The following is a 23,908-nucleotide window of genomic DNA, read 5'->3' on the forward strand; positions in this document are numbered from 1 at the left end:
CATTATTCATAGTTTTGACAGGTGTACAATGCTCATATTACTGTCAATATTACCTTCTCGCGATCCGAAGAAATGCCATGGATCGTGTTTCAATTCATACTTCGAAGGGTCAGTTTGTTCTACCAAGTGCCACAAAGACACTTTTGATCGCGATCTAGAGTGCAGCGTGACACCCGTATTAAGCAGGTTACGGTGACGCCAGGCTTGCTAGCGAAACAGAGGAGAAATTTTATTAACTTGTCGCTTTTAAAACACTTGTTTCAAGCACTCCTAACACCAGGAATAAGGTCTTAAACCTCCACAGTTTTCATCGCTCGAGTATTGAGTTCCAGCTCTTGTGCTTTCTGAGCGGCTTACTCGGGCCCCCCATTTTGTACTTTCCAAAAGTTGAGCACGACGTTGACGGTGACAAGGCCATTTCTGCTGAGAAGGCAGCGTTCGGCACGAGTCTATGTACTTGTGTTGCCGCCAGTCGTTTTCAGGTACTCGTCCCGAACCTGCCTGAAGTCGTGTACAAAATTGTACTGCTTCACTGTCTGTATGGCGCGCGTGCCCCGCAGTTCCTGTACTTTGCGAACAGCGCGCTCGGGCGTCATGCTGTCGTCCAAGTTGAGCAGAAGGCAGGCAGCGACGACGCCCGTGCGGCCAAGGCCCCCGAAGCAGTGAACGAGCGCTCGTTTTCCTTGCTGAATGGCTTCACCGATTTCGCGCAGAATGTCCAGCATTTGGCCGATGGCGGGCGCCGTGCCATCCAGCACGGGGAAGTGGTGCACGGTCATTCCGTGGCTCTCGTACTCGGCGAGCAGAGTCGGGACCCTGTAAAGCGACAGTTCCCCGCGCGTGCACAGCACGAACACGTCACTGACGTCCTCCAGCTTGAGGTACTCGACGTCGCGCACGACGTCCCTCCATGTCTCCTTGAATCTGCAGCCGGGAAGGGCGCTAAGGCCGAGCGAGTCTGGGTAGCCGAACGACGAAAGGTCTAGCCAGTCAATCTTGATGGGACTGAATACCGGCTGCAGGCAGTCGCCGGACACGTCCTCGTCAGAATCCATTTGATTAGAAGGCGCAGTCGCTCGATCGAAGCGTCTTTTTTTTTTTTTTTATGCGTACGTCTGAAAAGCGTTGAGCTCAACGAAGACAGCCCGCACAAGTGCCATCAAAACGAAGTTCGCCGCAGGAACGCCAGGCGATGCGCTTCTTACATAGAGTGTATTCTTGAATAAATGAATGCGCGCGCGCTCCGGCGTCCTTTCGCGTCTTCGCGCCACATTGTGAGACTACACACCTTGCAGACCAAATGCAGCCAAAAGCAGCAATAAGTATTATAAAACAAAAAAACTATATTAAGTAATTTTAATGGCAATATTATTACATTAAATGTTTTTTTTAAATAATTGTATTTGATAATTAAGTTTTATGCGCAGTTTTTATTAGGCGGTTTAATAGTGGTCTTATCGTACAATGGGCGGGCAACAAAGGTAGAGAAGAGGGGGGTGAGAACAGGGGAGAGAGAAAGAAAAGAAATTGTTTACCATGGCGGACAGCGTGGACATGGTAGGTGCGGACTCAATTCGTAACATGAAGGTAAGTTTGTCCAAATTTCACTCTTCTTTCTATGCCTTAAATGTTAGCCGAAGGTGCGATTAACGCTTCTTCTATGCGACAGGCGTAGCATGTAACGCCTATACACAGTGCACCATACGAACACTGAACTATTATCTCTGGCGTTATTTTCGCAGGGTTAGCCGTTGCTTTTTTAAATACAACAAGGGCACGATAGCAGTGGAAGCTGTACGTTCTCCTTCGTTATTATTACAGGTTGCTGACCTAAAGAAAGAACTCAAGGCCAGGGGCCTTTCCACGGCGGGAAACAAAAGTGAACTGGCAGAGCGCCTTGAAGCCGCTCTTGGATTGCCCAAAGGTAACTACTGCATAGCACTGCATGGAAGTTGCTCTAGATTCTGACCCGGTTGCTAACTGCCGTATTTCTTCCTTGTTTCCAGCAGACATGAGCGACGTGCAGATTGATGGTAAGTTTGTGATGCGATTCACCCTCTTCATATTCGTAACATATTGAGCTGCGCGGTTTTCTGCGGCTCGGAAGGCGACTGTTTTTCATTATGTGCTCCCTTCTTCTGTCACACGCCAAGGCGAACGGCACCGTTTCACGCATGGTGTTAACATCTGTCTCTACTAGCTTTGACCTCGCGTCACAGTTGCAGGCTTAAATTTGCGCCTTTGGGACGCAATGACGCGGAATGAGGATTTGTGACCGACTTAGCTATATGTTCACAATTCTACGAACTAGAGCTATATATATTCACGGTAGACATACTCGGCTTACCGAACCTAAATTCTGTGTAGTTATGGATTAGAAACTGCATTACGAATGAGACATTCGTGCTTTCAGTTGGAAAGGCGGTGGTGCATGGTTAACATAGTGTCCAGCTGGGTGGCGGTGAAATTGGTACTGCATTGCTTAGCAAGTTATACCCGTGTCACACGGGCAAATATAGTATTACTTCGAGCAAATGTACTTCAGCGCACTGAGTGCAACGTTGGCGGCGAGTTGCTACACGAGAAAGAAAGGTGTACTTTGCAATTAATGACACTGGCAATGGGTGAATCAGGAGGCACAACAAATATTAATTATATTGGTTTTCAACATAAAAGTGTGTTATTGTTAAAAATAAAGACATTTAGATAAAGTTTCATGCAAATGAAGGAGTTCATTGCAACCATAATAATATTAGGTGATTAATAATATTATTAATCATCATGAGCCATGTCAAAAGAGCGTCACATCCAAGGCGTGCAGAGAGAAAATGCCAGATTTCATTGGCGCAAAAACGGATTGCGAGCATGTGGAGCGTATTATTGGAGTGCTTATTAATTGCTTGAGGATCACTCCGAGACTCCACTCACCTTCCATGCACTACGACAATACAGATAATTGCATCAGTTTTGCATATTTATGGGCACATCTGCTAAAGATACAAACTATGTACAGTCAGCTTGGCCGTAAAACGACAAAAGTTAATAGACACACTGTCATGCTCCACTCGATTTATTTGTCAGCTGAGCTAGGGGAGCATTCCACCTTTGCTCGCTCGACGAAAGGTTGTGCTGTTTGGGTGTCTGTAGGGCATTTGTACCACAACGATGACCGTGTCGCCATCCTAAGCAGCGAGAAATACTATCAAGGCACCTCACATATAAGCGCCTTGGTCTCTTCATCTGACCATGCCATCATGGATGCATTACTTCCGTCCTATAAACTCGGAACGAATGACAGCGGCTGCACAGTTAGGGTGGCTAGCACAGGCATAAACAATTGCACAGCCATTACGCATAAACACCCTGAGATTGAGCATAGTACAGTAGCTTTTTTTTTTTTTTTTACAAGTATACCATATTTTATTAGCTTATAACATTTCCAATCCCGAAAAAGGTAGTTTAAGATCACTGCCGAATCTGCTTTCCGTATCAGTTTATGTATCTTCTAGCATTGCTACCAAGGCTACACCTTTCAACACGGCAAAGCAAAGTGAGTTTGCCGAACACACTCACCGCTGAGTGCGTTCTGTAGCCAGTGTCACTAAGTATTCCCGTGTGAGTGCCTGCGAATGAGACTAGCGGCAAAGTGCACTAGCTCAAGATGAGGTTTCCCATGTGACAAGGGTATCAGTAAGAAGCTTCTACTTTGGAGCACAATTGTGGTCTGTGCAAGGGAGCTGTAAAACTGTCTTAACAATGTGATTTTACCTCGAGCCTGGTAGCCTTGTTATATGATTAGATTGAGAAGCTCTTGATTCATTTTGTGTCGCATGTGTGTTACAGCAGGTTAAGGATAATAATACTAGTTGTATACTAATATGATAATGGCTTCAACTGCAATAGTTACCTTTGACATCCAGAAGTTCAACCTACACTTTTAATATAATTTAGGAGTGAGTATGCAAATTCAAGAAGCATAGGGAGGCTAGTAGAGCTTGAGCTTATGCTTATTTGTATAATTAAATACTTTATCCCCATAAATTGCTGAGGGCTTTCACACTTTTGATGAGTTGCACACAGGGGGTAGTTGTCTGTCGATTTTTATGTTGGAAATCGGCAGTTTCAGGGAGCACAGGGCACAGCGCATTTGTCTAGTGCATGTGAGTAGTGTCCCTGTGAAGAGCGTCTGCATCTGCCCGTGACTGCAGGGTGTCCTGAGCAGGCATGTTGCATCCCTTTAGCTTCCCCTTCAAATCAAATGTGTTTACGAGCCATACACTTTCAGCTTCTTCATGTATGGCAAGAGATAGCCTGTTTTATTATTCTATGCATTTTTCATCATCCAGCCATGGTTTCCTACTGCAGTAGCACTGTAGATGGCCTAGATTGATGCATTGAATGCCATGTGGCTGAACTACGTAGACGGTAAAAGGCTACAAGTGCATCTGAACAACTTGTCTCGAATAGCATAACGGAAACAATGAAATTCATTGCCATTATGGCACTAATTTTGCACTGCTCAAGCTATCTTGGTCACAGTACTTCTGGGTTGGCACAGAAATATGGCGACAGGGCTCAGCACAACTGAGGCAGTATCATCTCCCTAGCATAGAGCACAATTGGATTGTAGTTCAAATCTATGTCCCAAAAGGGCTTCACGATAAAGCAATCATCATGCAGTGATGCGACTGTACGCTAAAGCAGTAAAGTCCTGTCTGAGATTATACAGTGCAAAAATAGGTTTGTTAGTCAATTCTGCATATTATGAACCATTTACCAGCATTGGTGTTAAAATTTTCAAAAAGAAATGCTGGCAGGGAGAAAATAAAATAGAGCTTGCTTGCTTTTTCTGTAGGTCTTGTAAGCTCTTTTCTTTTTTTTCTAAGCTTAAAAAGACTGTAATTAGTGTTAATGCATTTCAGCTGGCTAGTTAGTGTGCTGCAAGGCAAAGTCTTCTTGTAGGTTGGTGTATAATGTGAATGTGTATTAACATGAAGCAAGCAACTTGGAAAGTCAGTCAGTTCAAAGCACTCGCAGCCAATTTTGTGTCGTGTGAAAGTGCTGCCGTTGGTGGTGACTGTCTCTGTTTCTCTCACTTTCTTTCTGATGACTCCTGGCTATTTATTTAGTTTCAATTGCCCTATACTTGGTTGCCAACATTTTTGACCTCTTCCTCCATTTTGTGTCCACGCTTTTCAAGTACAGATACTTGCGCGCTTTAGCCACCCATTCATTTTGATCCATGCTCCTGAGTTTTCTAAACTAATTTTGCTCTGCATTTCTCATACTTTAAAAATAATACTTAAGAAAAAGAAGAGGCCTAGCTGATGTCACCCTGCTCTGCCTCATTTGTGGTTTTACCATGGGCTCCCAAAGCTAGCTGGTTAACTTCGATCTTTGGTTAACTTCAACCCCGGCAAGATATCCCATTTCAAGTATAGAATGGCATTTGAAAACGCTCGCACTGGAACCACTACTCCATTCCAGATTCCACGCACCACCTCACATTTATTGTGGTCCCAAAGTGCTGTATGTTTCATTATTGTTGCATACATTCCGCTTCCCCATTATTTTCAGGTTATCTTGGGTGGGTGCTTGAGTAAGTCTCCTTCGTTTATGTATACACTAAGGCATTTCAATCGACTGGAAAGAGCTTAGCCAAGGAAGGGGGCTCTGATACCTCGCTCTCCACATTGTGGTGCTCGCAGCCAAGGGTTGTCGCGTAGCAAGTAGTGGTGTGGAGAGGCTGAGGAAAGTTGCGCTCACTGAGAAAATGTCTCGTGCCGCACATAAACCGGTCAAGAAACAATTGCATTATCACATTTAGCAGCATTTGACGACTTGACCGTGGATCGGCCTTTGACAAGAATTACTTTACAAGCGCCTGTGTTCAATTTATGTGATTTCTTTTGTTTACTGAGCTTTCACTACAATTTTCAAGCTAGAAAGTGTAATGAGAATTCAGCGCTAAAATGATCTGTTCCTTCTGGGTGAATGTGTAAAGGCTATAAGTGTGTGTGCACACACTTGCGCACAGAAAATGCAGAAGGGAACACAGCAGATTAAAATTTTTGGTGGGGATATTACTTTTATGGGGGATTGGGGGGACATTGTATGGCTTTCTGAAAAGTTAAAACGAAATTAAGCAAACCTGTTGGCTTGATGCCTGTCACCATAAATAAAGCATCTAGCTGTCATTCACTAGGTAAAACCGTTGTTTCGGTGCTTGCTATTTCTAAAATAAAAAACACATAAATGAGTGTGTGATATGAATTAAAATGAAATGAAGCTTTTATGCAAATTAAAAAATTCAACTTCATTAAAAATTAAAAATAAAATTAAAAATATATATATACTAAAATATTTGCACAAGTGTACATCGTAACACAGTATGGCTACGAAAAAGAAATATAATACTTCCATCATGATTAATTTTGTAATTTTGTAATTTTTAATTTTGTAATGGAAGGACTACCTCTGTTGCGCTAGATATTATTGTGCATCAATCTATCAATTTAGCTTGACTTAACATTTGCTTTTAGTGTCCCTTTAAAACACAATGGTGAAAGTAATTATTTTAATGCATGCCTCACATTTAATCCATCCCAAGTTGTAACTTTCATTACTAGACAAAGTACGCATTCATCTAACATCCTCGACATGATATTTAAATCCCATCCTGATAACATACCCCCTCTCACTTGACGAAATGAGTGACCATGTAACCATTCACCAATTCTTTCTATGGAAACCTAAATGTTCCCCTAAAGCTAAAAAAATAACACTTTATGAAAGAGGTGATTGTTAGAGTATTAACAGTTTTGGTATTACTTATCAGTAGACTTCTCTTTGTGCTCCGTTGAAATAAACTGGTTGCTTTTTAAATCAGAAGTGCATAGGCTCATCAATAAATACATTCCTGCAGCTTGCGTAAAGGAATGAGCTACTTCATTGTGGTTTGATTGTAAGTTAAAAGGGCCTAAAAATAAGAAAAAATAAGCATTTCAGGCTATTTAAGTTGCATTGGAGAGATATCGCACTGCTGCTAAGGTGCTTAACTCTGCCTTGGCTCAGACCAAACACTCATTTTTCAAATTTATGTTGCTTAAAACGAAACTCCGGCGATTTTTTTTTACCATGTCAAGGTAATAGAATATTCAGGTTCCCGAGACCCCCCTGTCACACGTCTGATAGAATTGTTTCGCAGATTCGAAAATAATTTTAAGTAAGCAATAAGAAGCACAAAAACGAAACCTGACTAAGCAGCCGAGCGAACCTCTTCGAGAGCCAGTGCCCATGCACTACATATCGTGCTGGAACATGAAGACCAAGGGTAGCTCAAGCAACTGATTTTATACATGCTGTTTGCTATTTTAGGTGCTATATCCCTTCTCAGGGAAATGCTTCGCATGCTTGCTGTAAGATGTGGAGCACGACTTTCCGCGTTGTATCTCGAAAAAACGCCGCTGGAAGTCCAGAGTACCAAGCGGTGCATTTGTTTACAGCGATTGGCAGGTGCAGCGACCACTCGTTCACTTGGGATATAATACTAGCCGCTCATCGTCAATGTCAAATGATGTCAGAACATATAAAAACGGGCAGATTTTGTGCATGTAAGCACCGTTGCATCACTCTGAATCGCGCTGATATGAGCGACCACGCACCTTCGAAAACACAGAGCGGGAGACTGTAGTACGAGAGCGTTATGCTGCCTACTTATTCTTCGTATGCTCTTCATGCACACAATATGTTCCATACAGTGGACATAGATAAGGACTTTGCACATGTGATCGTTCATTTAGAGAATGCGTACTTTTTTTTTTTTTTCGTAAACGCCGATGCCAGTATATGCACCGTTGGCAGCTGAACGAGGTGGTTGTTTACGCTGTTGTATCGAAGGGGCCTCCACTCGCTGCCCATTTGGGATACGAGGCAAGCAGTGCACCTCGGAAGCTAAATAATGAGCCTGCATGACAATACGTAAAAATACACCCATCTTGTATGTCATCGCTCCATGTCATCGCTTCTCGCTTTTTGTGTGTGCCCTGTACGAAATGAGGAAGGGTTTATGTCAAATCAATATGGGCAAAACTGAACCACAGAAGTAGTTTTCTTCATCCCAATGGCGTAATTAGGTTCAGGTCAGTCGCTCAGGTCCGCCAGCAGCAGACGCATGAACTGCGCGGCTGTGACATATGGCTTAACCTCGGCTGAATGCGATCGGCATCAACTCAAACTGTGTGTGCAGATGGCGAGGGCTGAAGTTCGTGCAGCCTACAACGTAACTCCACTTGCCACCCCTCATCACTTGCCTGTCCACAGGGAACGCAAATTCTCATGACGGCAACATCTCACGCGAAGCACTAGCTCACAATCGTAGACTCCTCTGCACTTTCGTCACTGTCGTCTGCATGACGCCGGCATGCTTTGAGTGTGGGACTTCCCTGATGTCATGCACAATGTTGCCTGTAACTGAGGAGTAGCTAACGTAGGGTGTTCCAGGCAATTTATTAAATTCATTTCTAAAAAATATGTGCAACTCTCAAACCTGCTTTTCTGAGGACATGACGGAAGCATGCAGAGGAACGTACCCAGCGAATTTCATCGACATCCGTTGACATCGAAAAATCGCTGGTGTTGGCCTTTAACATTTTGCTTACTAACCCTGAACAATCTTCGAAAATTATCAATCCAAAACTACCTAAAACATCTATTTATCTTGAAGACTACACTGGTAAACTCGTTCCCAATATTGCAATAGCAGAAACACTCAATTTTATGTTTTGTTCGGTTTTCACTATAGAACTTGATAATGAGCTCCCACATTTCCCACCCTTTGATCACCCCATTATGCCAGACATTGCATTTTCCCCTGAAGGTATTTCCAAGATAATAGACTCATCAGAGTTGTCTTCATCAGCTTTCCCTAGCAGTATTATCTCTAAAGTGCTTAATAATACTAAATATATAACAAGTGTTATCTTGTCTCACATTTTTAAAGAGTATTTGTCATTTAGCACTGCCTTGGGATTTGAAGTTGGGTAAGATTGTTCCACTTCTTAAGAAAGGCTCCTCTACCGCCCAATTTCCTTAACTTGTGTTTGTTTGAAAATCATGGAGCGTGTCATTTATATCCATACTTGCTGTATTTTTGTGTAATTTTTTCAATCCAGGGAAACATGAGTTTCAAAAATGTTTTTCATGTAACACCCAAATCACACTTTTTCTTCACGACGTTCATACTAACATTGATCAAAACATACCGTACCATTGACGCCTGCTTCATTGATCTTGAAGAAGCATTCGACAATGTCCCACATAAGCACTTGCTACTAATACTTTCACAACTTGACCTACACTTCCTTGTCGTAGACTAGATTAATGATTTTCTCACTAATCAACAGCAATTTGTGCATGTTAACAATACTTCAAGCCCATCTTCTGTTTTATCTGGCATGCCACAAGACGCTGTATTGGGTTCACTCCTTTTTCTAATTTACATTAATGACATACCTGCTAATATTGCTTCAAAGGTACGCTTGTTCATAGATGACTGCGTCATTTATCACCCAATCAACTTGTCTCTCCAGAACAATTTACTAAAATTAGATAAATGTGTGACTGGTTAATGCTTGTGAATACTAAAATAACATCTTGGTTTTTTTTCATAGACGGCTTAATTATCCAACATAAAAATACTCTTCATGGCAAATATATGCACAAATTACTTTACTGAGGAATAATATCTCCTACAAACTAACTTGGACAATGCACATAACCAAGATTACTAACGATGCTAACCAAACTTTAGGTTACCTCAGGCGGAATATAGCACAGGGCTCTCCTTTAAAGCTACTAGCTTACAAAACTCTAGCCCGACCCAAATTAGAATATACCAGCTCTATTTGGGATCCTGTGGAACATCTTCTAACTGATCTTATTGAAGAGATACAAAACTGTACCATTATTCATATATTCTGATTACTCTTACCATTACTAGCATAACTAACCTCAAAGACAAAGCATGTCTACTAAGTCTTCAAATACTCTGTAATACCGCAAGGCTTTCTCTGTTATCATTTCTTTTTCATGCCTTACCTAACGGTTCTCCCATCAATCCAGCTCACCGCATTTCTCAATATATCAGCCATGTTAAAACTGTATACCCTCTCTGTCCCCACACTGCCATGCACCTTCAGTCGCTTTTTATTAAGACAGTCATTGACTGGAACAATTTCCCCTCGAATGCTGTCGTTCTCGTCAGCCCGGCTTACTTCAGAGGCACCATTGAGTCACTTTTTGTCAACATCAACAAAGTTGCTTTGTCACCAACTCCTCATGTAAAACCCTTTGTACAAGGTCATAGCAGCCTTGTCAATAAATATATTGTCTAACTAACTATTGTCTATGACTAACTTGTCTAATTTCATTAGACATTCAGGTAACGAATTGCTCCTAATTGGTCGTCTTCTTTTCGGCGACTAGTATGGAGGTGCAAATCGTATTGTCTTTAGCACTCGCCTTTCCATTAGTAAAAAATATGGTAGTACGCTTCCTCACATGGCATCATATTTTTCAGCCGTGTTCTCTAGCCAAAGTTGTATTTTGACTGACAGTTTTATTTTGGCTGCAGCAGCCTTGGAGTAAAGGCACGCATGGTAGTTTGCCACGGCACCTGCACAGGTGTGCAAGTGCAGCTGCCAAAAAAAAAACAAGGAAGCAGTTTTGTGTGAAAAGCGAAGCATCGATTGCGATAGCAAATTAGTAGACAGCTATACGAAGTAAGGATAGTAGTTTAATTGGCCGTACAAACTTCGAAACATTCTCTTGCTAACTGAATTATAACAAGCATGGTGTCAGCACGCACAAGCAAACATGAACGCATCACACTTGATGAGTGCGGACACTCGCTGTCAAAACGCTGGGGCGAGCAAGTGGGGCAGCAGCATCGAGCGAAGCGACCTACATGCGGTCTATCGCTTCAACACAAGAGTGGCGAGATCACAGTTTGCACAAAGGTGCGAGCCGTTTGTGAATCTTTTTCGAGATATGGCACTCCTCATCGTGCAAAGTACACACTTGTTGGCGGAGTTGAAAGGAGGGGGTTCTTTCCATGCTGCCTGCCCATTTTCCTCTATATATGGGGTGCCAGATTAAGCTGTGATCGTCAGTTCCCCATGCGCCTGATTACGAAGTGCGCAGTTGCTGGCGGAGCACAATGCCGCACCCCTGACCCCCCCCCCCCCCCCGCCATCGGCCTTTCACGCGACGGGGGACAGTGCATTTGCTCTCCTCTTTCTTCTTTCACACGTGCCCAGATTGAGCCGCAATCGTCGGCTTCCCTCGCGGGCTTTCACTTGCACGTACAGCATACGACTCACTGCATGATGCTGTTGTCTTTGGACTTTGTGTGGAACATCACGGTGATGCCGAATTCCCCTGGAGTGTCCATATAATTGCTATCGTAATAAAATTTTGGGGCTATTGTATACCCGTGTATATAAACCAGTATTATGTGCAGAGCACATAACTGGCAAATGAAGGGTGCTTGCTTTTTAGAAAATAATTTGCTGCACTTTGAGGTTTAGTAATTACAGCCAGTTTGTTTTCTCTAGCAACGAGTGCTAGTCTGCTGTTAATTAGCTCAAGAATGCCATATAACATGTTGCCATGCTCTAAGTGTCCATTACATTTCTCCACTTATTTGCAGAGGGTCTGGACCAAGGTGTGGATGTGAATGAAGATGAGGCCCTCCTCGAAGAGAGCCTGCTGCTTCCCGCAGAGGGCAAGGCCAACAACGGCGATGTTTTTGCTCGTGAAGAAGAGCTGCTGGCAACGCCTGTCACGAAAGAACCACCAGCGGCTGCAAAGTTGAGCCTGGAAGCTAGCAACCTCACGGCGTCATCCATAGCTGCTGCCGCTCCTGCTGCTATACCTCAAAAGACTGTCGTCGCACCTACGGCCATGGAGCCAGCCTCGAACGAAAGCGAGGCCAAGAAGGTTCGGCTGAAAGTGACAGCCCTATCCGGAGGTGATGCGACTGCTGCGACGATTGGTGCTCCCAAGGGGCCCACAAAGGGACTTTCCGTGGAAGAGGTGCGCATAACCATTTGTTACTATGCTCCATTTCATGCGTAGCAGGCTGCGCTATGAGGACTTGGAGAAACTACTCTCACTGCTTGCATGTGCAACCAAAAAATAGTGCGTCAGATGTGAAAGAAAGGTATAGGTATGCGTCGTATAATTCAATGCGACATTGTCTATTACTGTTATGTAGCAGAATATGACTTTCTTATTGGATGGAATGCATTGCACATCTGAACCTATTTACCACGAAAATGAGTTGTTGACACGCTTATTCTGTGGCCAGTGGCTACAATGCACAGCTTCCACTCGTGACCAAGACATAGTATGTCACTTGCTAGAAGCACGAAAGGGCACAGATAAGTAATTCGATGTAACCTTACGTTCACAAGCTGTTGTTGCAGTATATGTACTTACTCTGCAGAAAGTGCTTGCTTTGCTGCATTTTATGCCAAGCGAGGTTAATTAAGAATACTTTGTTTGTTCCTTTTCTTTTCCAGAGGATAAGCCTTCGTTCCAAGAAGTTCAACATGCCACTTTCAGACACTGCACGGCTCAAAGTACGGATGGAAAGGTGAGGGCAATATTTTGTTTGTTCCTTTCCTTTTCAGCAGAATAAGCCTTCGTTCCGAGACGTTCAGCATGCCACTTTCAGACACTGTATGGCTCAAGGTACGGATGGAAAGGTGAGGGCAGGAATATTTTTTCTGCAGGGAGCACAGTTGACCAGTTAGGATTGATTCTTTAAGGCAGGGTGTTTCTTCTCCAGGAAATCTTAATTCTTGTATTGGCAGTAATGGAGATAAGGGGCGGGGGTGAAAATTTTACTGCTGTTTCACAGTTGAGCCAAATTATATCGCATCAAATACTTTGAATTATTGTCTACATTGTCTACATTTTTGTCTCCTTGCAAATACCATGTAAGGATAATGGTTATGCATTACAGTAAATGATTTTTTATTCTCTAGTGTCTGTGAAAATGTCCCAAAAATTCTGCTGCATGCAGGAAATGTCATATATAGGTATTTCTCAGGTGGAAGGGTAAAGGATAGGGTAGCAGACCTCTTCAACTCTGGTATGCAACTGTGGTATCCTGAAAAGAGCTGCTGATGAACACCTAAGGGGAAAGAAATGCGGACAGTTGGTGTTGTCGAAGTGCTAGCGCCATCTTCAATTAGGGTTTTCAGCGCCAGTCAAAACACTACCTTTTACTGCCCTGCTGACTTGCCAAATTGGTCGATTTGCTTGTGTACAGCATTCCACTGGAGTCATGCCATCACTGTACACTGATGACAGCGTCATTGCATGCATGAATTCAGTCTGTCAGCAGCACAGGTGCTTGCTCATTGTTTTCGATGTCTGTATCTGCCATTGTTGACTAACGATTTCGTTGTTGGTTGATTGCACATAGAGGTCATGCTAGTCTTCGTTGGTGAATTGTTCAGATGTTTCTTTCGTTGGGAATAGAAGCACCTGCGGTCCTCTATTGGTCAATGGTTGACAGTGCTTTCTTTGCTTAGAAGCTGTCTGCAAGGATCATGAAGGCGGAGTCAAGGCCGCTGACGACAGCGAATCCGTTCATTGAAAATCGTTGCACCGAACAGCTGGAAAGCTTGGTAGTGAATTTCGAAATGGCTAGGCCAGGCATTGCAGAGCGCACGACGACAGAACAAAATGACAACACTTCAAACGCACCGAACACCAAATGGGTGAACAAATAGCTATGGCTGCCAGCGGATTGGCATGGGAGAATTTTGGTTTGAGGATGCAGGGTAATCATAATGGTGGCAGTGGTGGCTTTGATTCATTATAAGTACACAAACTTTCATCAGTACTAATTCGAACCTGCAGTCACAGCAAAAAGTCTGAAAATGTGACGCTAAAGGGTTTCAGCGGTACAAAATTTCGGACTTCATTGTAGATTCGCTTTGTGGGAGTGTGGGAGCATGTAGCGGTGCTGCAAAGATGGCCGAATTGTCGGGCACGTCCGAAAAGTAGGTTGTTGACTGTACTGTGGCTGATGGATTTTTCAAACTCCAAAAATTTTAACTTGATGGATATTCCGTACTTCATAAACACACCGTCAGGGTTCCCATAGAGCTAATGCATTTTCGCGACCGATCTTTCGGGTAAATTTAGGCCCACAAATGTTTTTTTCCTGACTAAATTGCTTGTTCCGAGCCATGCCACCCAATCTTGGATGTTGCCATGTTGGATTTTCTGCTGGCCAGGCTTGGCTTTTAGTGGCCCGTGCTATAGCCTCCGAAGGTTGGAAGGCACATGCTATCAATGGGGAATGTGTAATGAGCCAGTGTCGCCGCAATGCGGGATCAAGCGAACACATCTCGCGTGCTCAGTGCAGCAGCCGGCCCATGAGTCGAGCCGTGTCAGGTTGTTAATGAAGCTTTGCAATGTCGCATATGAATTGCTGCGTCGTAAACTGTCAAGACTTATGATTGGCAGAAGTTATTGTACAACTAAAGCATACATGTTCCCATTTGGTGGCATTGCAATTTCTTAAGCTTTGATTTGAGTGTTTGGGAATGTGATCTTGCTCAAACAAGGTTAAAAGCAGTCCACTATATCAAGGGAACTCCTGGTACCCCTAGTATATTTAAATTACTAATTAGTTTGTATTTTGCATGTTGTGGTGTGTTTTGCATATGTTTGTGCCTGTGACGTGCGTTATGCATCATTTCGTTTCTCATCATTTCTGTCTGAAGTATTATGCTAGGCGTCCTGCCAGGTAAACCTCTTCCGGATTCAATGAAGTGATTTTCTCTCTCTAGTCCATGTAAAGTACTCTTTTATTTTGTACATTACTTTCTGAAACATGTGTGGTCTGCCTAGAAATAATATGCTGTGCCTAATAATTATGTAAGGTCAGACCAGAAACATTAGATGTTTTGGTGTACCTTTTCTTCCTCAGATTTGGTGCTGCAGCCCAGAACAGCCCAGCTGCGTCTAAGGACACTACCAAGACAAGCTCAGTGAAACTGTCCCGGACTTCCATTTCTGCGAACCCGCCCGTGAGTACTGGCTTTACACTTGCTGCACCGTGTAGTTCTGTGTCACCAGATGACTAAGCAGCGACTTGTCTCACATGTTACAGCACACTGGAGGGGACAATTTCATTTGTTGTAGACCTTCAGATAAATTTATAAGCAGCATGTGTTCACTGATGTCTTGAAATGAAACATTTGTTCATGGTTTTCAACCAAATGCCAATAAAATGTGCGTTCGATGAATCCCAAGTAGAAATAATTGTAAACGATTGTCCTTTGTGAAAGACTGGGATCTGTCTGCTCGAGCAGTGGTTATGGGCACTTCATACAGCAAGTGAAAGCTCTAGCTCCTGACTATGCTGTGTGTAAAAAACATGCGAGCGCAGCTCCTTTGGCACTGCACCTCAGACGATGCCGTAGGCTAGAGTGCCCTACTGCTTCTGCACATGGAGTAGCAGCAGCAGCTTCTATGCCATTGTGGCTACATTCCAATGAAGGCAAAGGCGCCAGTGCTCTCAGACTTTGGGGCACATTAAATAATCCTGCAGAGTCACAAAATTTTGGCAAGTAAGCAAGCAATCTATGTTCTGTAAAGATAGCGTGATTTGTTTTATTGCACTAGTATGATGCTAATTACTCCTGTGGCTCATATAACTTAAGCGTAGATATACCCGCCGTGGTTGCTCAGTGGCTATGGTGTTGGGCTGCTGAGCACGAGGTCGCGGGATCGAATCCCGGCCACGGCGGCCGCATTTCGATGGGGGCGAAATGCGAAAACACCCGTGTGCTTAGATTTAGGTGCACGTTAAAGAACCCCAGGTGGTCAAAATTTCCGGAGTCCTCCACTACGGCGTGCCTCATAATCAGAAAGTGGTTTTGGCACGTAAAACCCCAAATATTATTATTATTATTGAGCGTAGATGGTAAAGTGGCAATGCACTTGGTGCACGTCTGAATACCTTTTGCAGCTCTTAATTACTTGCTTTTGCATTCCAGCCTGTTGACTTGGCAAAGTTGAAGAAGAGAGCCGAGCGGTTTGGCCAGAGCGTGTCTACTGTGGCCAAAGATGTAAGTCCTTTTCCAGCATTTTATCTGTATTGCGTGTCCTGAATCTTTTGTTATGGTTTCAAGGGTTAAGGGATTCGAAGAGAGAGCACTCCATTTGAAGATGCTCCTAAATGCTTGTGAAAGCAAATAACAACTGAGTTAGTTTTACCAAGGTTCTAAAAAAGTCCAGAAGTGCTGAATCAATCGAAATTTTAAAGCTTGTAGAAGTTGAAAGCGACTATGTGCAGTTAGAACAAGGCTGGGCAACTTGGAAATGGTGAACACTAAACAGAAAATGAAATCTGGGATCCCATGAAGTGCAGGCTGGCCTGTCTTAGCTTTAGATGAGGGATAGCCATGCTGTTAGCAGAAACATCATTAAGAGGGCCCACTTTTATGTGAGTGGTTTTAGAACTAGCCGACTGGCACGATAAAGGGTACGAGGACTTCTCCATCTAAAGTAATGAAAGAGTTGCAAACTTAGCTGCAGAAGTTTTCGTTGAAGGTGTCTATCTTTAAAGCAACACTAATGAGAAAAAACTAAATTGGTTTAGTCTAGCGAAGTGTTCTTTCTAATACCATTTCCACTTTGGCACGAAAAAATTAAATACTAAAGGAAGCAATGAATGCCAAAACTTTCCTTTCTTGAACTTTGCACCCAAACTGTAGGTCAGTGTGATGTTGAAGTATGTTCTCATGTTGTCACACACCTCATGAACGAGGTGCCAGCGCTGGGCCAAATTCCAAAGCAGACTTAGCAGCCTCAGAAAATAACCCCACGAAATGACACACAATTAACAAAGATGGAGTCAGAGCCCAGACTTGTCAAAACTCAACAAAATATATTCTTCAAATAAGACAGTTATGTTCACACATGCACACTTCGGCTAGGTGCATCACAATACAATTCAAATGGGTATTAACAAAACTCTTGAAAATAATTAACGACAAGTGCTAAGGGTTCAACATGTACACTTCAGAATGAATGGGAGCACCAGGTGTCCACTCGTATTCACCCGTGTTAGTCTTGAGCCAGATGTCCTTGGAACTGCTCATGGTAAATCTTGAAGAGGCAACTTCTTCCAAGAATGCAGATGCTCAAGAAACTCGTCGACTAGCTTGTCGCGGAATTCCCTTCTGCTGCAGAAGGTTGGTCTGTGTGTCACATCTCTTCACTAGCGCTGTCTGATCTGATCCCCTCTCTGATCCCAGTATGGCGCTTTTATAGCCTTTGCTGGCGTTTCTCGAACTTTCTGACGGAGTCATGCTCCCATAGCATGAACAAAGCCTGGGAATCTTCTAGACATTTCTCTCTTTTTCAGCCGCGGCCACAGTGACTAATACGTCGGCACATGCTCAGGCTTTCCCCCCCCCGCTCTCTCTCTCTCGCTCTCCTTGCCATGTGTTGAAATCTAAGAAGGTGTTTAGGCACGTGCCCTCTCTCTCTTTGAAACTTCTAGTCACTGTTGATCGCATCAGTTGTCTGTGATGTATGCACTCTCTCCCTCCGTCGAAGCTGTTGTGGGGCCGAGGTGCTGCTTTGCTGGCTTGGGGGATACGCGACACGTGCTTTGATTACGTGCGCTTTTGTGACACATGTTTAGGCTGCATTGATGCAGGAAAAGTTGTCAACTTCTTCGGTTCGGTATTCAGTTGATTTAGGATACAGTGTAATCTTCCCTTAGTGATAAACAATTAACTAAACCGAGTGGTATGCTTTCAAAATGAGTGGCGTCAGAAGGTGGTGCAGGAGCATTAAGGGAGTGTTGCCATCTGTACAATTCGCACCCATTGCAAAGAAGAGGCATACAACATACTTTCAGATATAACAGACTATTCTTCTCACTTAGTTTGGTCTATAACACCCGACAAAACTTTGGGTAAATTTTGTCTAGGTGCTGATGTACTTTGCTGCGGTGACGCATGCGTAGGGCAGCACACTGCATAGAACGACAGTATTTACTCGATTCTAACGTACCCTCGATTGTAACGCGCGCCCGTTTGTCGTGACCTAAAAAAAGAAAGCTCCTTTACAGTACCGTGCCCTTCATCTTTTCAAACAGAAATACAACTTTCTCTCATTTGGAAAAAACAAGATTTACTCCCAATGCACTAAAGTTGCGATAAATAAAGAAACTCGCAGTTTTGCCAGAAAGGCAAAGCATCGATTATGATAGCAAATTAGTAGACAGCTATACGAAAAGTAAGGATAGTAGTTTTATCAACCGTATGAACTTTTAAACATTTGCTTACTAACTAAATTAACAAGCATGGTGTCACGCGCACACAGGCAAACATGAACACGTCTCACCCAGTGACTGCGGAAACGCAGCAGTGAGGAAGTGCGGTAGCAGAAGCAAGGGAATTGACCGATTAACATTTGTGTGCCCTCTCGCTTCGACGTGAACTAAGCGACGAGAGCACAGTGCAGTGTGCCTAGATGCGTAGACTTTTGTCTCCGTTGAAGATCGCTTTCAAGATGGGGGCCGCAAAGCCGCGCCGTACGTAGCAGCCGCCGGTGTAGTATACCTCTCCTGTTTGCGCCAGTCCTGCACGCAGGGTTCAGGAACTCCAAATGCCCGTGATGCGGCCCGATTTCCGTCCGTCTCCGCACACGTGATCACATTCCTTTTAATTGCGGCATTGTGATGAACTCAGCATGTCTTTGCAGTCGGCACTTCCATGCTGATAAAGCAAACGCAGAAAACGGGAAGACAGACGGGGCACTAACCTAAGCCGAAGGAAGCATTGCCTAAACAAACATACTACAGCACAGTGGAAAGAGCTGCGGCAGCTAGGCTCGAACCGCGTACGAGGCAGCCATTTTGAAATGCTGATGGCGATATTGTAATGCAGATTTAGGGTCATACTCGATCCTAATGTGCACATAATTTTCGGACCCATTTTATTGGAAAAAAGTGCTTGTTAGATTCGAGTAAATACGGTATTTACGGTCACTTCTGTGAAAATTTTTTTTTCTTTAGCAGCAAACACGCTATGGTAGGACGCAACTTTAAAAAAACAAAAAACAGCTGTTGGCAACCAAGGCACACAAACCGCGAAGGCTTGTGTTAGTCTGCCAGGCAATCACAGAAGCAAACAAAATCATTGTCGTGCGACACTTTCAAAATGGCGTCGTATTTGATACATCCGGTCGGACTGTCTGCTGTTCTTGAAGAGTCCTTTTATTGGCGGAAGCGATGAGCTGTGCAGCAGACATGCACAAAGTGTATTGAGTCTGAGCATGTCATTCTTCAAAAGTCTGCGGTACAGTTCATTGCTGAGACCATTTTACTTGTGAAACTTCACTGCCAGCTGAAGTTAAACTTGACAATAAATAGTTGTAGCGAAGCAAACATTTTATTCCAATTCAATAAAGAATTAGGCTTTCACATTCCCACTATAACATGCAAGTGAAAAACATGAAATTACCTGCTAATAATTATATTTTTCTGGTTACCGCTTTATTTAGGTAACAAGGAATGTTTCAAGTATGAACTATTTGCAGCCTCGCAGAGGAACAGTGGCTGGCAGTTGTGAGGGTGTGGGCAGGGCTTCATTGCAGACTTGAGTTGTATCCAAGTATAGTGGCAAGATCCTCATGCGCCCCACTGGCTGGCAGAGAGTATTTAGAAGGACCATGCAAGCGGCTTACTGCCTCCCACTGGAGTCAGCTTGATGCTGAGGGTGCTGCTAGGCCAAACCCGCATGGCTTCAATGCCGCGTCATGCAGCATTTCAAAAACTACCACCGGCAAATCTGAAAATGTATTGTTAGGAGAATGCTTTATTTCTCAACGCATTAGTTCACACAAGAAAGATGCGCAGCTATTCGAGATGTCCAGACTGCAAAGCGCGTGACGGAGTCAAGCCATCTTGTATGCAATGCAGTGGCAGCAGGACATGGACTCCGAGTTGAACTTGCTTCGTATTGCAGTTCTCGTTCGTACGGTGATTGATAGCGGTGGTCACTTGTCATGAAAGATAACGTTAGGACATCTGTTTATTCTGTCGAACATTCTTTTGCGTGATAAACAAACTGTTGCTCATGCTTGTGTCAATGGCCAAGTGTTCAGTTTGGGTGGCCAACATGGTAAGGAGCCAGCCACAATTGCAGAAATATTGCTTGACCCTATTTTTAATGAAACCAAGGAAAGCATAAGTTAAACTACTTTCTTTATTTGCAATTTAGGAATTATGTATTGAAGGGAAATTAATTTGGACAAAAGAACAAACATTGGTCAAAGCATAGTCCACATACAGCGAGCGTCCAAGTTTTCGACTTCGTAGGGTCCGAAAACTTTTAAAAAATCGGGCAGTTCGAAAAAAAAAATTAATGCATGCCTTTTACTGCCCCCAAGAGCTCAGATTGCCACAGGCACGTCCAAAATAGCTCTCAGAGCCTGCCATCACACTTAATAGGCATACCAATTCTCATACTGTGACAGGAGATGGCAGGTGCACTCATGTATAATTACGGAATACATACTGTCTCCTGTGACTGGCCACTGTCCACTCTTGGTATGCCGCAATACATCGTAAATGCTTTAAGCATGAGACATATGGTGGGCTCTTGTGCGTCATCCATCATGCAAGCATTTGCACCAACAGCCACACTCTACAGACTGCCAACAGGTTCCGGCAGCATGCAGCGTTAGATTGCGTGCACTATGCGTGATCAACTCACTGGATATGGTCACGTTGTGTCACACAGCTGCAGCCAGTAACAGCTCTGCTAGTGGTTATGTCATGACCACATGGCAGATCCGGCAGGGCTAGCCGGTGAGCAAATTTGTTGCTTCTCCAATCACCCCATTTTTTGTCCCACCCCCCGGTCGATGTGCTTGCCTCTTTCACCACTAAAGGTGGCACAAAAATGGGCTACAATTTGTTTCTGGCAAAAACTAATGCATAAAGTAGTCTTGAAAGTGTGCCTGTTATGAAAGGTGCGAAATAGTAAATTGTTGGTGATTCTGACTCGCTAGCGGTCAGCGCAACCACCACAGTAATTGTCTATGCAGAGCAGCTTGCCTGGCCACCGTGTTTTCTCATTACTACCAACAGTGTCGGGAATTGTGGAGCCAGACTCATTCGGACTGAAAGGGCACTGTTGGTGGTATTTGACGCAGACTGTCGATAACTTCACGAGAAAAACTTCTTGGAGCCAGCAGAGCACTGTCTGGAACGATACTAAACAAGCAAGCGCAGAATGACAAAATGCTGTCAAGAAAGCAAATTCAAGAAAGAGCGGGCCACGTGCGGTAGTGTCGGAATGATGTGATGATTGTGATGTTGATGTAAACTCACAATTCAGGCAAAGCCTCCAAGATTGGCATTTGCAGTTAAATCTCTGAGGCACAGTGCTGCAACCAAGGCAAGGCCTTGGGGATTATCATGTAGCATGTAATCTCTCAGGCCATACTTGATGTCTCGTCGAGGTTGTGAGAGTGGATAATGGTGGCAGAGTCGGCGTATGCTACAGTTATGAACGGAGTCCAGATAATCGAATATAGAGCTGGCAGCTGTCTGAAATATCGGTTGTCCTTGTGCGTTGAGCCTCTGGGGCCATTGGCGGTGCCACGAAGCTGTTGGAATCGCCAAGCATGTCTGGTTTATCGGTGTTCTATTTATCGATCAGTGGCTGTAATCAAAATGACAGTGGTGGCGACTTCGATTAATGATGTTTCGGACCTGTGGTCACAGCAAAACCGCGAGAAGTTCAGAAAACCTGACGGCGAGCCATTCCAGCTTCCGAAGTTTGAGACATTTTTATACGTTGGCTCTATAGGGTATTTGGCAGTGCTGTGAAGCTGTCTGGATTATCGTGCATTTGAAAAATCTCTCGTTGACTGTAATGCGAAGATATAGTTTTGGATGTCATCTGCGGTAAGTTGTTTTTTGTTTGCCACATGCTTCTGTTGGTTTCATTGTCTGTTGCCTTCATATCAGAAGTGGTGGATGATGAGTAGGCGTTCCTGGTTCTTATTTGCAGGGGTGGGAGTACTGTGCCAATTGTGCCATTTTGATACAAATGCCAATTCCTGCTCCAAACACAGAAAATTGTCTGAAGTTGGGCCACAATGCGTCAGAACGGCTTCGGCATGTGTGCTCAGGCAGCGAACAGTGAGCAGATTCATTCTCCAAAAAAGAGTGCAGCTGTTGATATTACGCACACCGTGCGACAGAGCCTCCTACACCGTTTCTCGTAATTTTCGCGCTTATAACACTGGACCTTTCGGTGCTTCCGGCAAGGAGCTGGCACACCTGCGGCCACTTCCAGCTGTTGTTGCTGCCGTCAGTACAGCCAGGGCAGCTGTATTTAAAGTGTACTAGAATGCGGTTGAATGGGCCGAGCGGTGCAGCGCTACCTAGCTGAGGCGCACAACCACGAAATGGGTGCTGTGAGCGAACTAGAACCTTTTTTAACTGTTTTTCCCTCATGTCTGGTGCTTCATTATTTTGTTGCCATTGTGGCCGCTGGTTTTGCTCTAGTACCATTGGCATGAATATAAGCGTGTGCCTTAACAAATGCCTTTGATGTGTACCGTAAAAACCCGCGTGTAATACGAACCCGCATATAGTTCGAGGTGAAATTTCCGGGATGCGAAATGGAAAACTAAGTTTTATCCGTGTATAATACGAGTTAGAAAAACTCGAGGAAAACATTTATTTAAATTGCACTCCACACTTCAATCACTGTCTTCCTCAGCTGCGCTCTCTTCAGATAGTTCCTTGTAGGACATATCTTACCAGAGGTACTCATCCTCTGTGCCATCGAGCGCATTAGAAATGCTGCATTTCTTGAATGTGCAACACACAAGATCTTCTGGTATGCTGGCCCGTGCGTCCACAGTCCACTTGCATAGCGTGGCTGGCGAAGCCCGTTTCAGCAGCCTGGTCGGCGTTACTGCAGGCTCACCTGAGCGCATCCAATCTGTGTAACACCGCTTGACCGCGTCCTTAAATGGCTTGTTCATGCAAGCATCTAAAGGTTACAGCTGAAACATCATCCCACCCGGGATAACGACGAGTTCAGTGCCGGATTCGCACAGCAGCCTCTTCACTGAGTCGGCCAAATGTCAATGAAATGCATCCAGCACAAGGATGGACGGGAACGACAACAGTGCGCCGGGCCGCCTACACCAGACGGACCTTATCCAGTCGAGCACAAGATTCTCGTTCATCCAGCCTTTCTCATTGCATCTCATGACCACATTTTTTGGCAGCTTCTCACCTTTAGGCACTGACTTGCGCTTGATGACGACATAGGGCGGGAGCTTGTGTCCGTCTGCCGTGCACGACAGTATTACGGTAACTTACATATTCTCATTGCCAGTGGACCAGACATAAACTTGCTTAGAGCCCTTTTCGTGCTTGGTGAGGGGCGATGGCATGTCCAGATAAACCGCCGTTTGGTCAGCATTGCTGATTTGCCCTAGCTGGAAATTCTTGGACTTGCGCAGCAAAATAACTTGGTACTGGAAAGCCACAAGCAGCTCTGTGAATGATTCGAGCAGCTTTTGCGAAATCGAAGTTCAGCAGCGTAAGGAAAATCCAGCACGGCACTTGTAGCAATAAATCTAGCGCTTGCTCGCTTTGAAGGCATAGCTCGGTAGTCCTTTTTCTCTGGCAAGCTCCTTAGCTTTTGCCTGCATAAGCTCCACACTCACACCTAGATGCGCAGCTTGCTGTTGGCGTACGAACTCTGTCAGGGCAAGTTCGATTTTCAGGAATGTCCCACTCTTCGAGCCACGAAAGCTTCTTCGCATTCCA

General features: G+C 44.2%; 2 protein-coding genes across 3 annotated transcripts in view; one reads left to right on the forward strand and one right to left on the reverse strand.

The window, feature by feature from the left end:
• Positions 1-204: 204 nt before the first annotated feature.
• LOC142572706 (cyclin-dependent kinase inhibitor 3-like) lies at positions 205-1,288 on the reverse strand. Its single transcript, XM_075682007.1, has one exon. It carries the CDS (start codon positions 1,053-1,055, stop codon positions 450-452), a length of 606 nt encoding a protein of 201 aa, XP_075538122.1. The 5' UTR covers positions 1,056-1,288; the 3' UTR covers positions 205-449.
• Positions 1,289-1,458: 170 nt separating this feature from the next.
• LOC142572704 (uncharacterized) overlaps positions 1,459-23,908 on the forward strand; it is a 29,834-nt gene continuing 7,384 nt past the window's right edge. Inside the window, exons 1-7 of one of the 2 annotated variants that reach the window (XM_075682005.1) lie at positions 1,459-1,587; positions 1,822-1,924; positions 2,007-2,033; positions 11,711-12,096; positions 12,585-12,658; positions 15,014-15,113; positions 16,086-16,157. In XM_075682005.1, the coding sequence (XP_075538120.1) occupies positions 1,537-1,587; positions 1,822-1,924; positions 2,007-2,033; positions 11,711-12,096; positions 12,585-12,658; positions 15,014-15,113; positions 16,086-16,157 (813 nt within the window). In that variant the 5' untranslated portion in view covers positions 1,459-1,536. The remainder of the gene's footprint in view (positions 1,588-1,821; positions 1,925-2,006; positions 2,034-11,710; positions 12,097-12,584; positions 12,659-15,013; positions 15,114-16,085; positions 16,158-23,908) is intronic. The other variant, XM_075682006.1, reaches the window with a different exon arrangement.

The sequence above is a fragment of the Dermacentor variabilis genome, chromosome 2 (genome assembly GCF_050947875.1).
Source record: "Dermacentor variabilis isolate Ectoservices chromosome 2, ASM5094787v1, whole genome shotgun sequence".
Classification (NCBI taxonomy): domain Eukaryota; kingdom Metazoa; phylum Arthropoda; class Arachnida; order Ixodida; family Ixodidae; genus Dermacentor; species Dermacentor variabilis.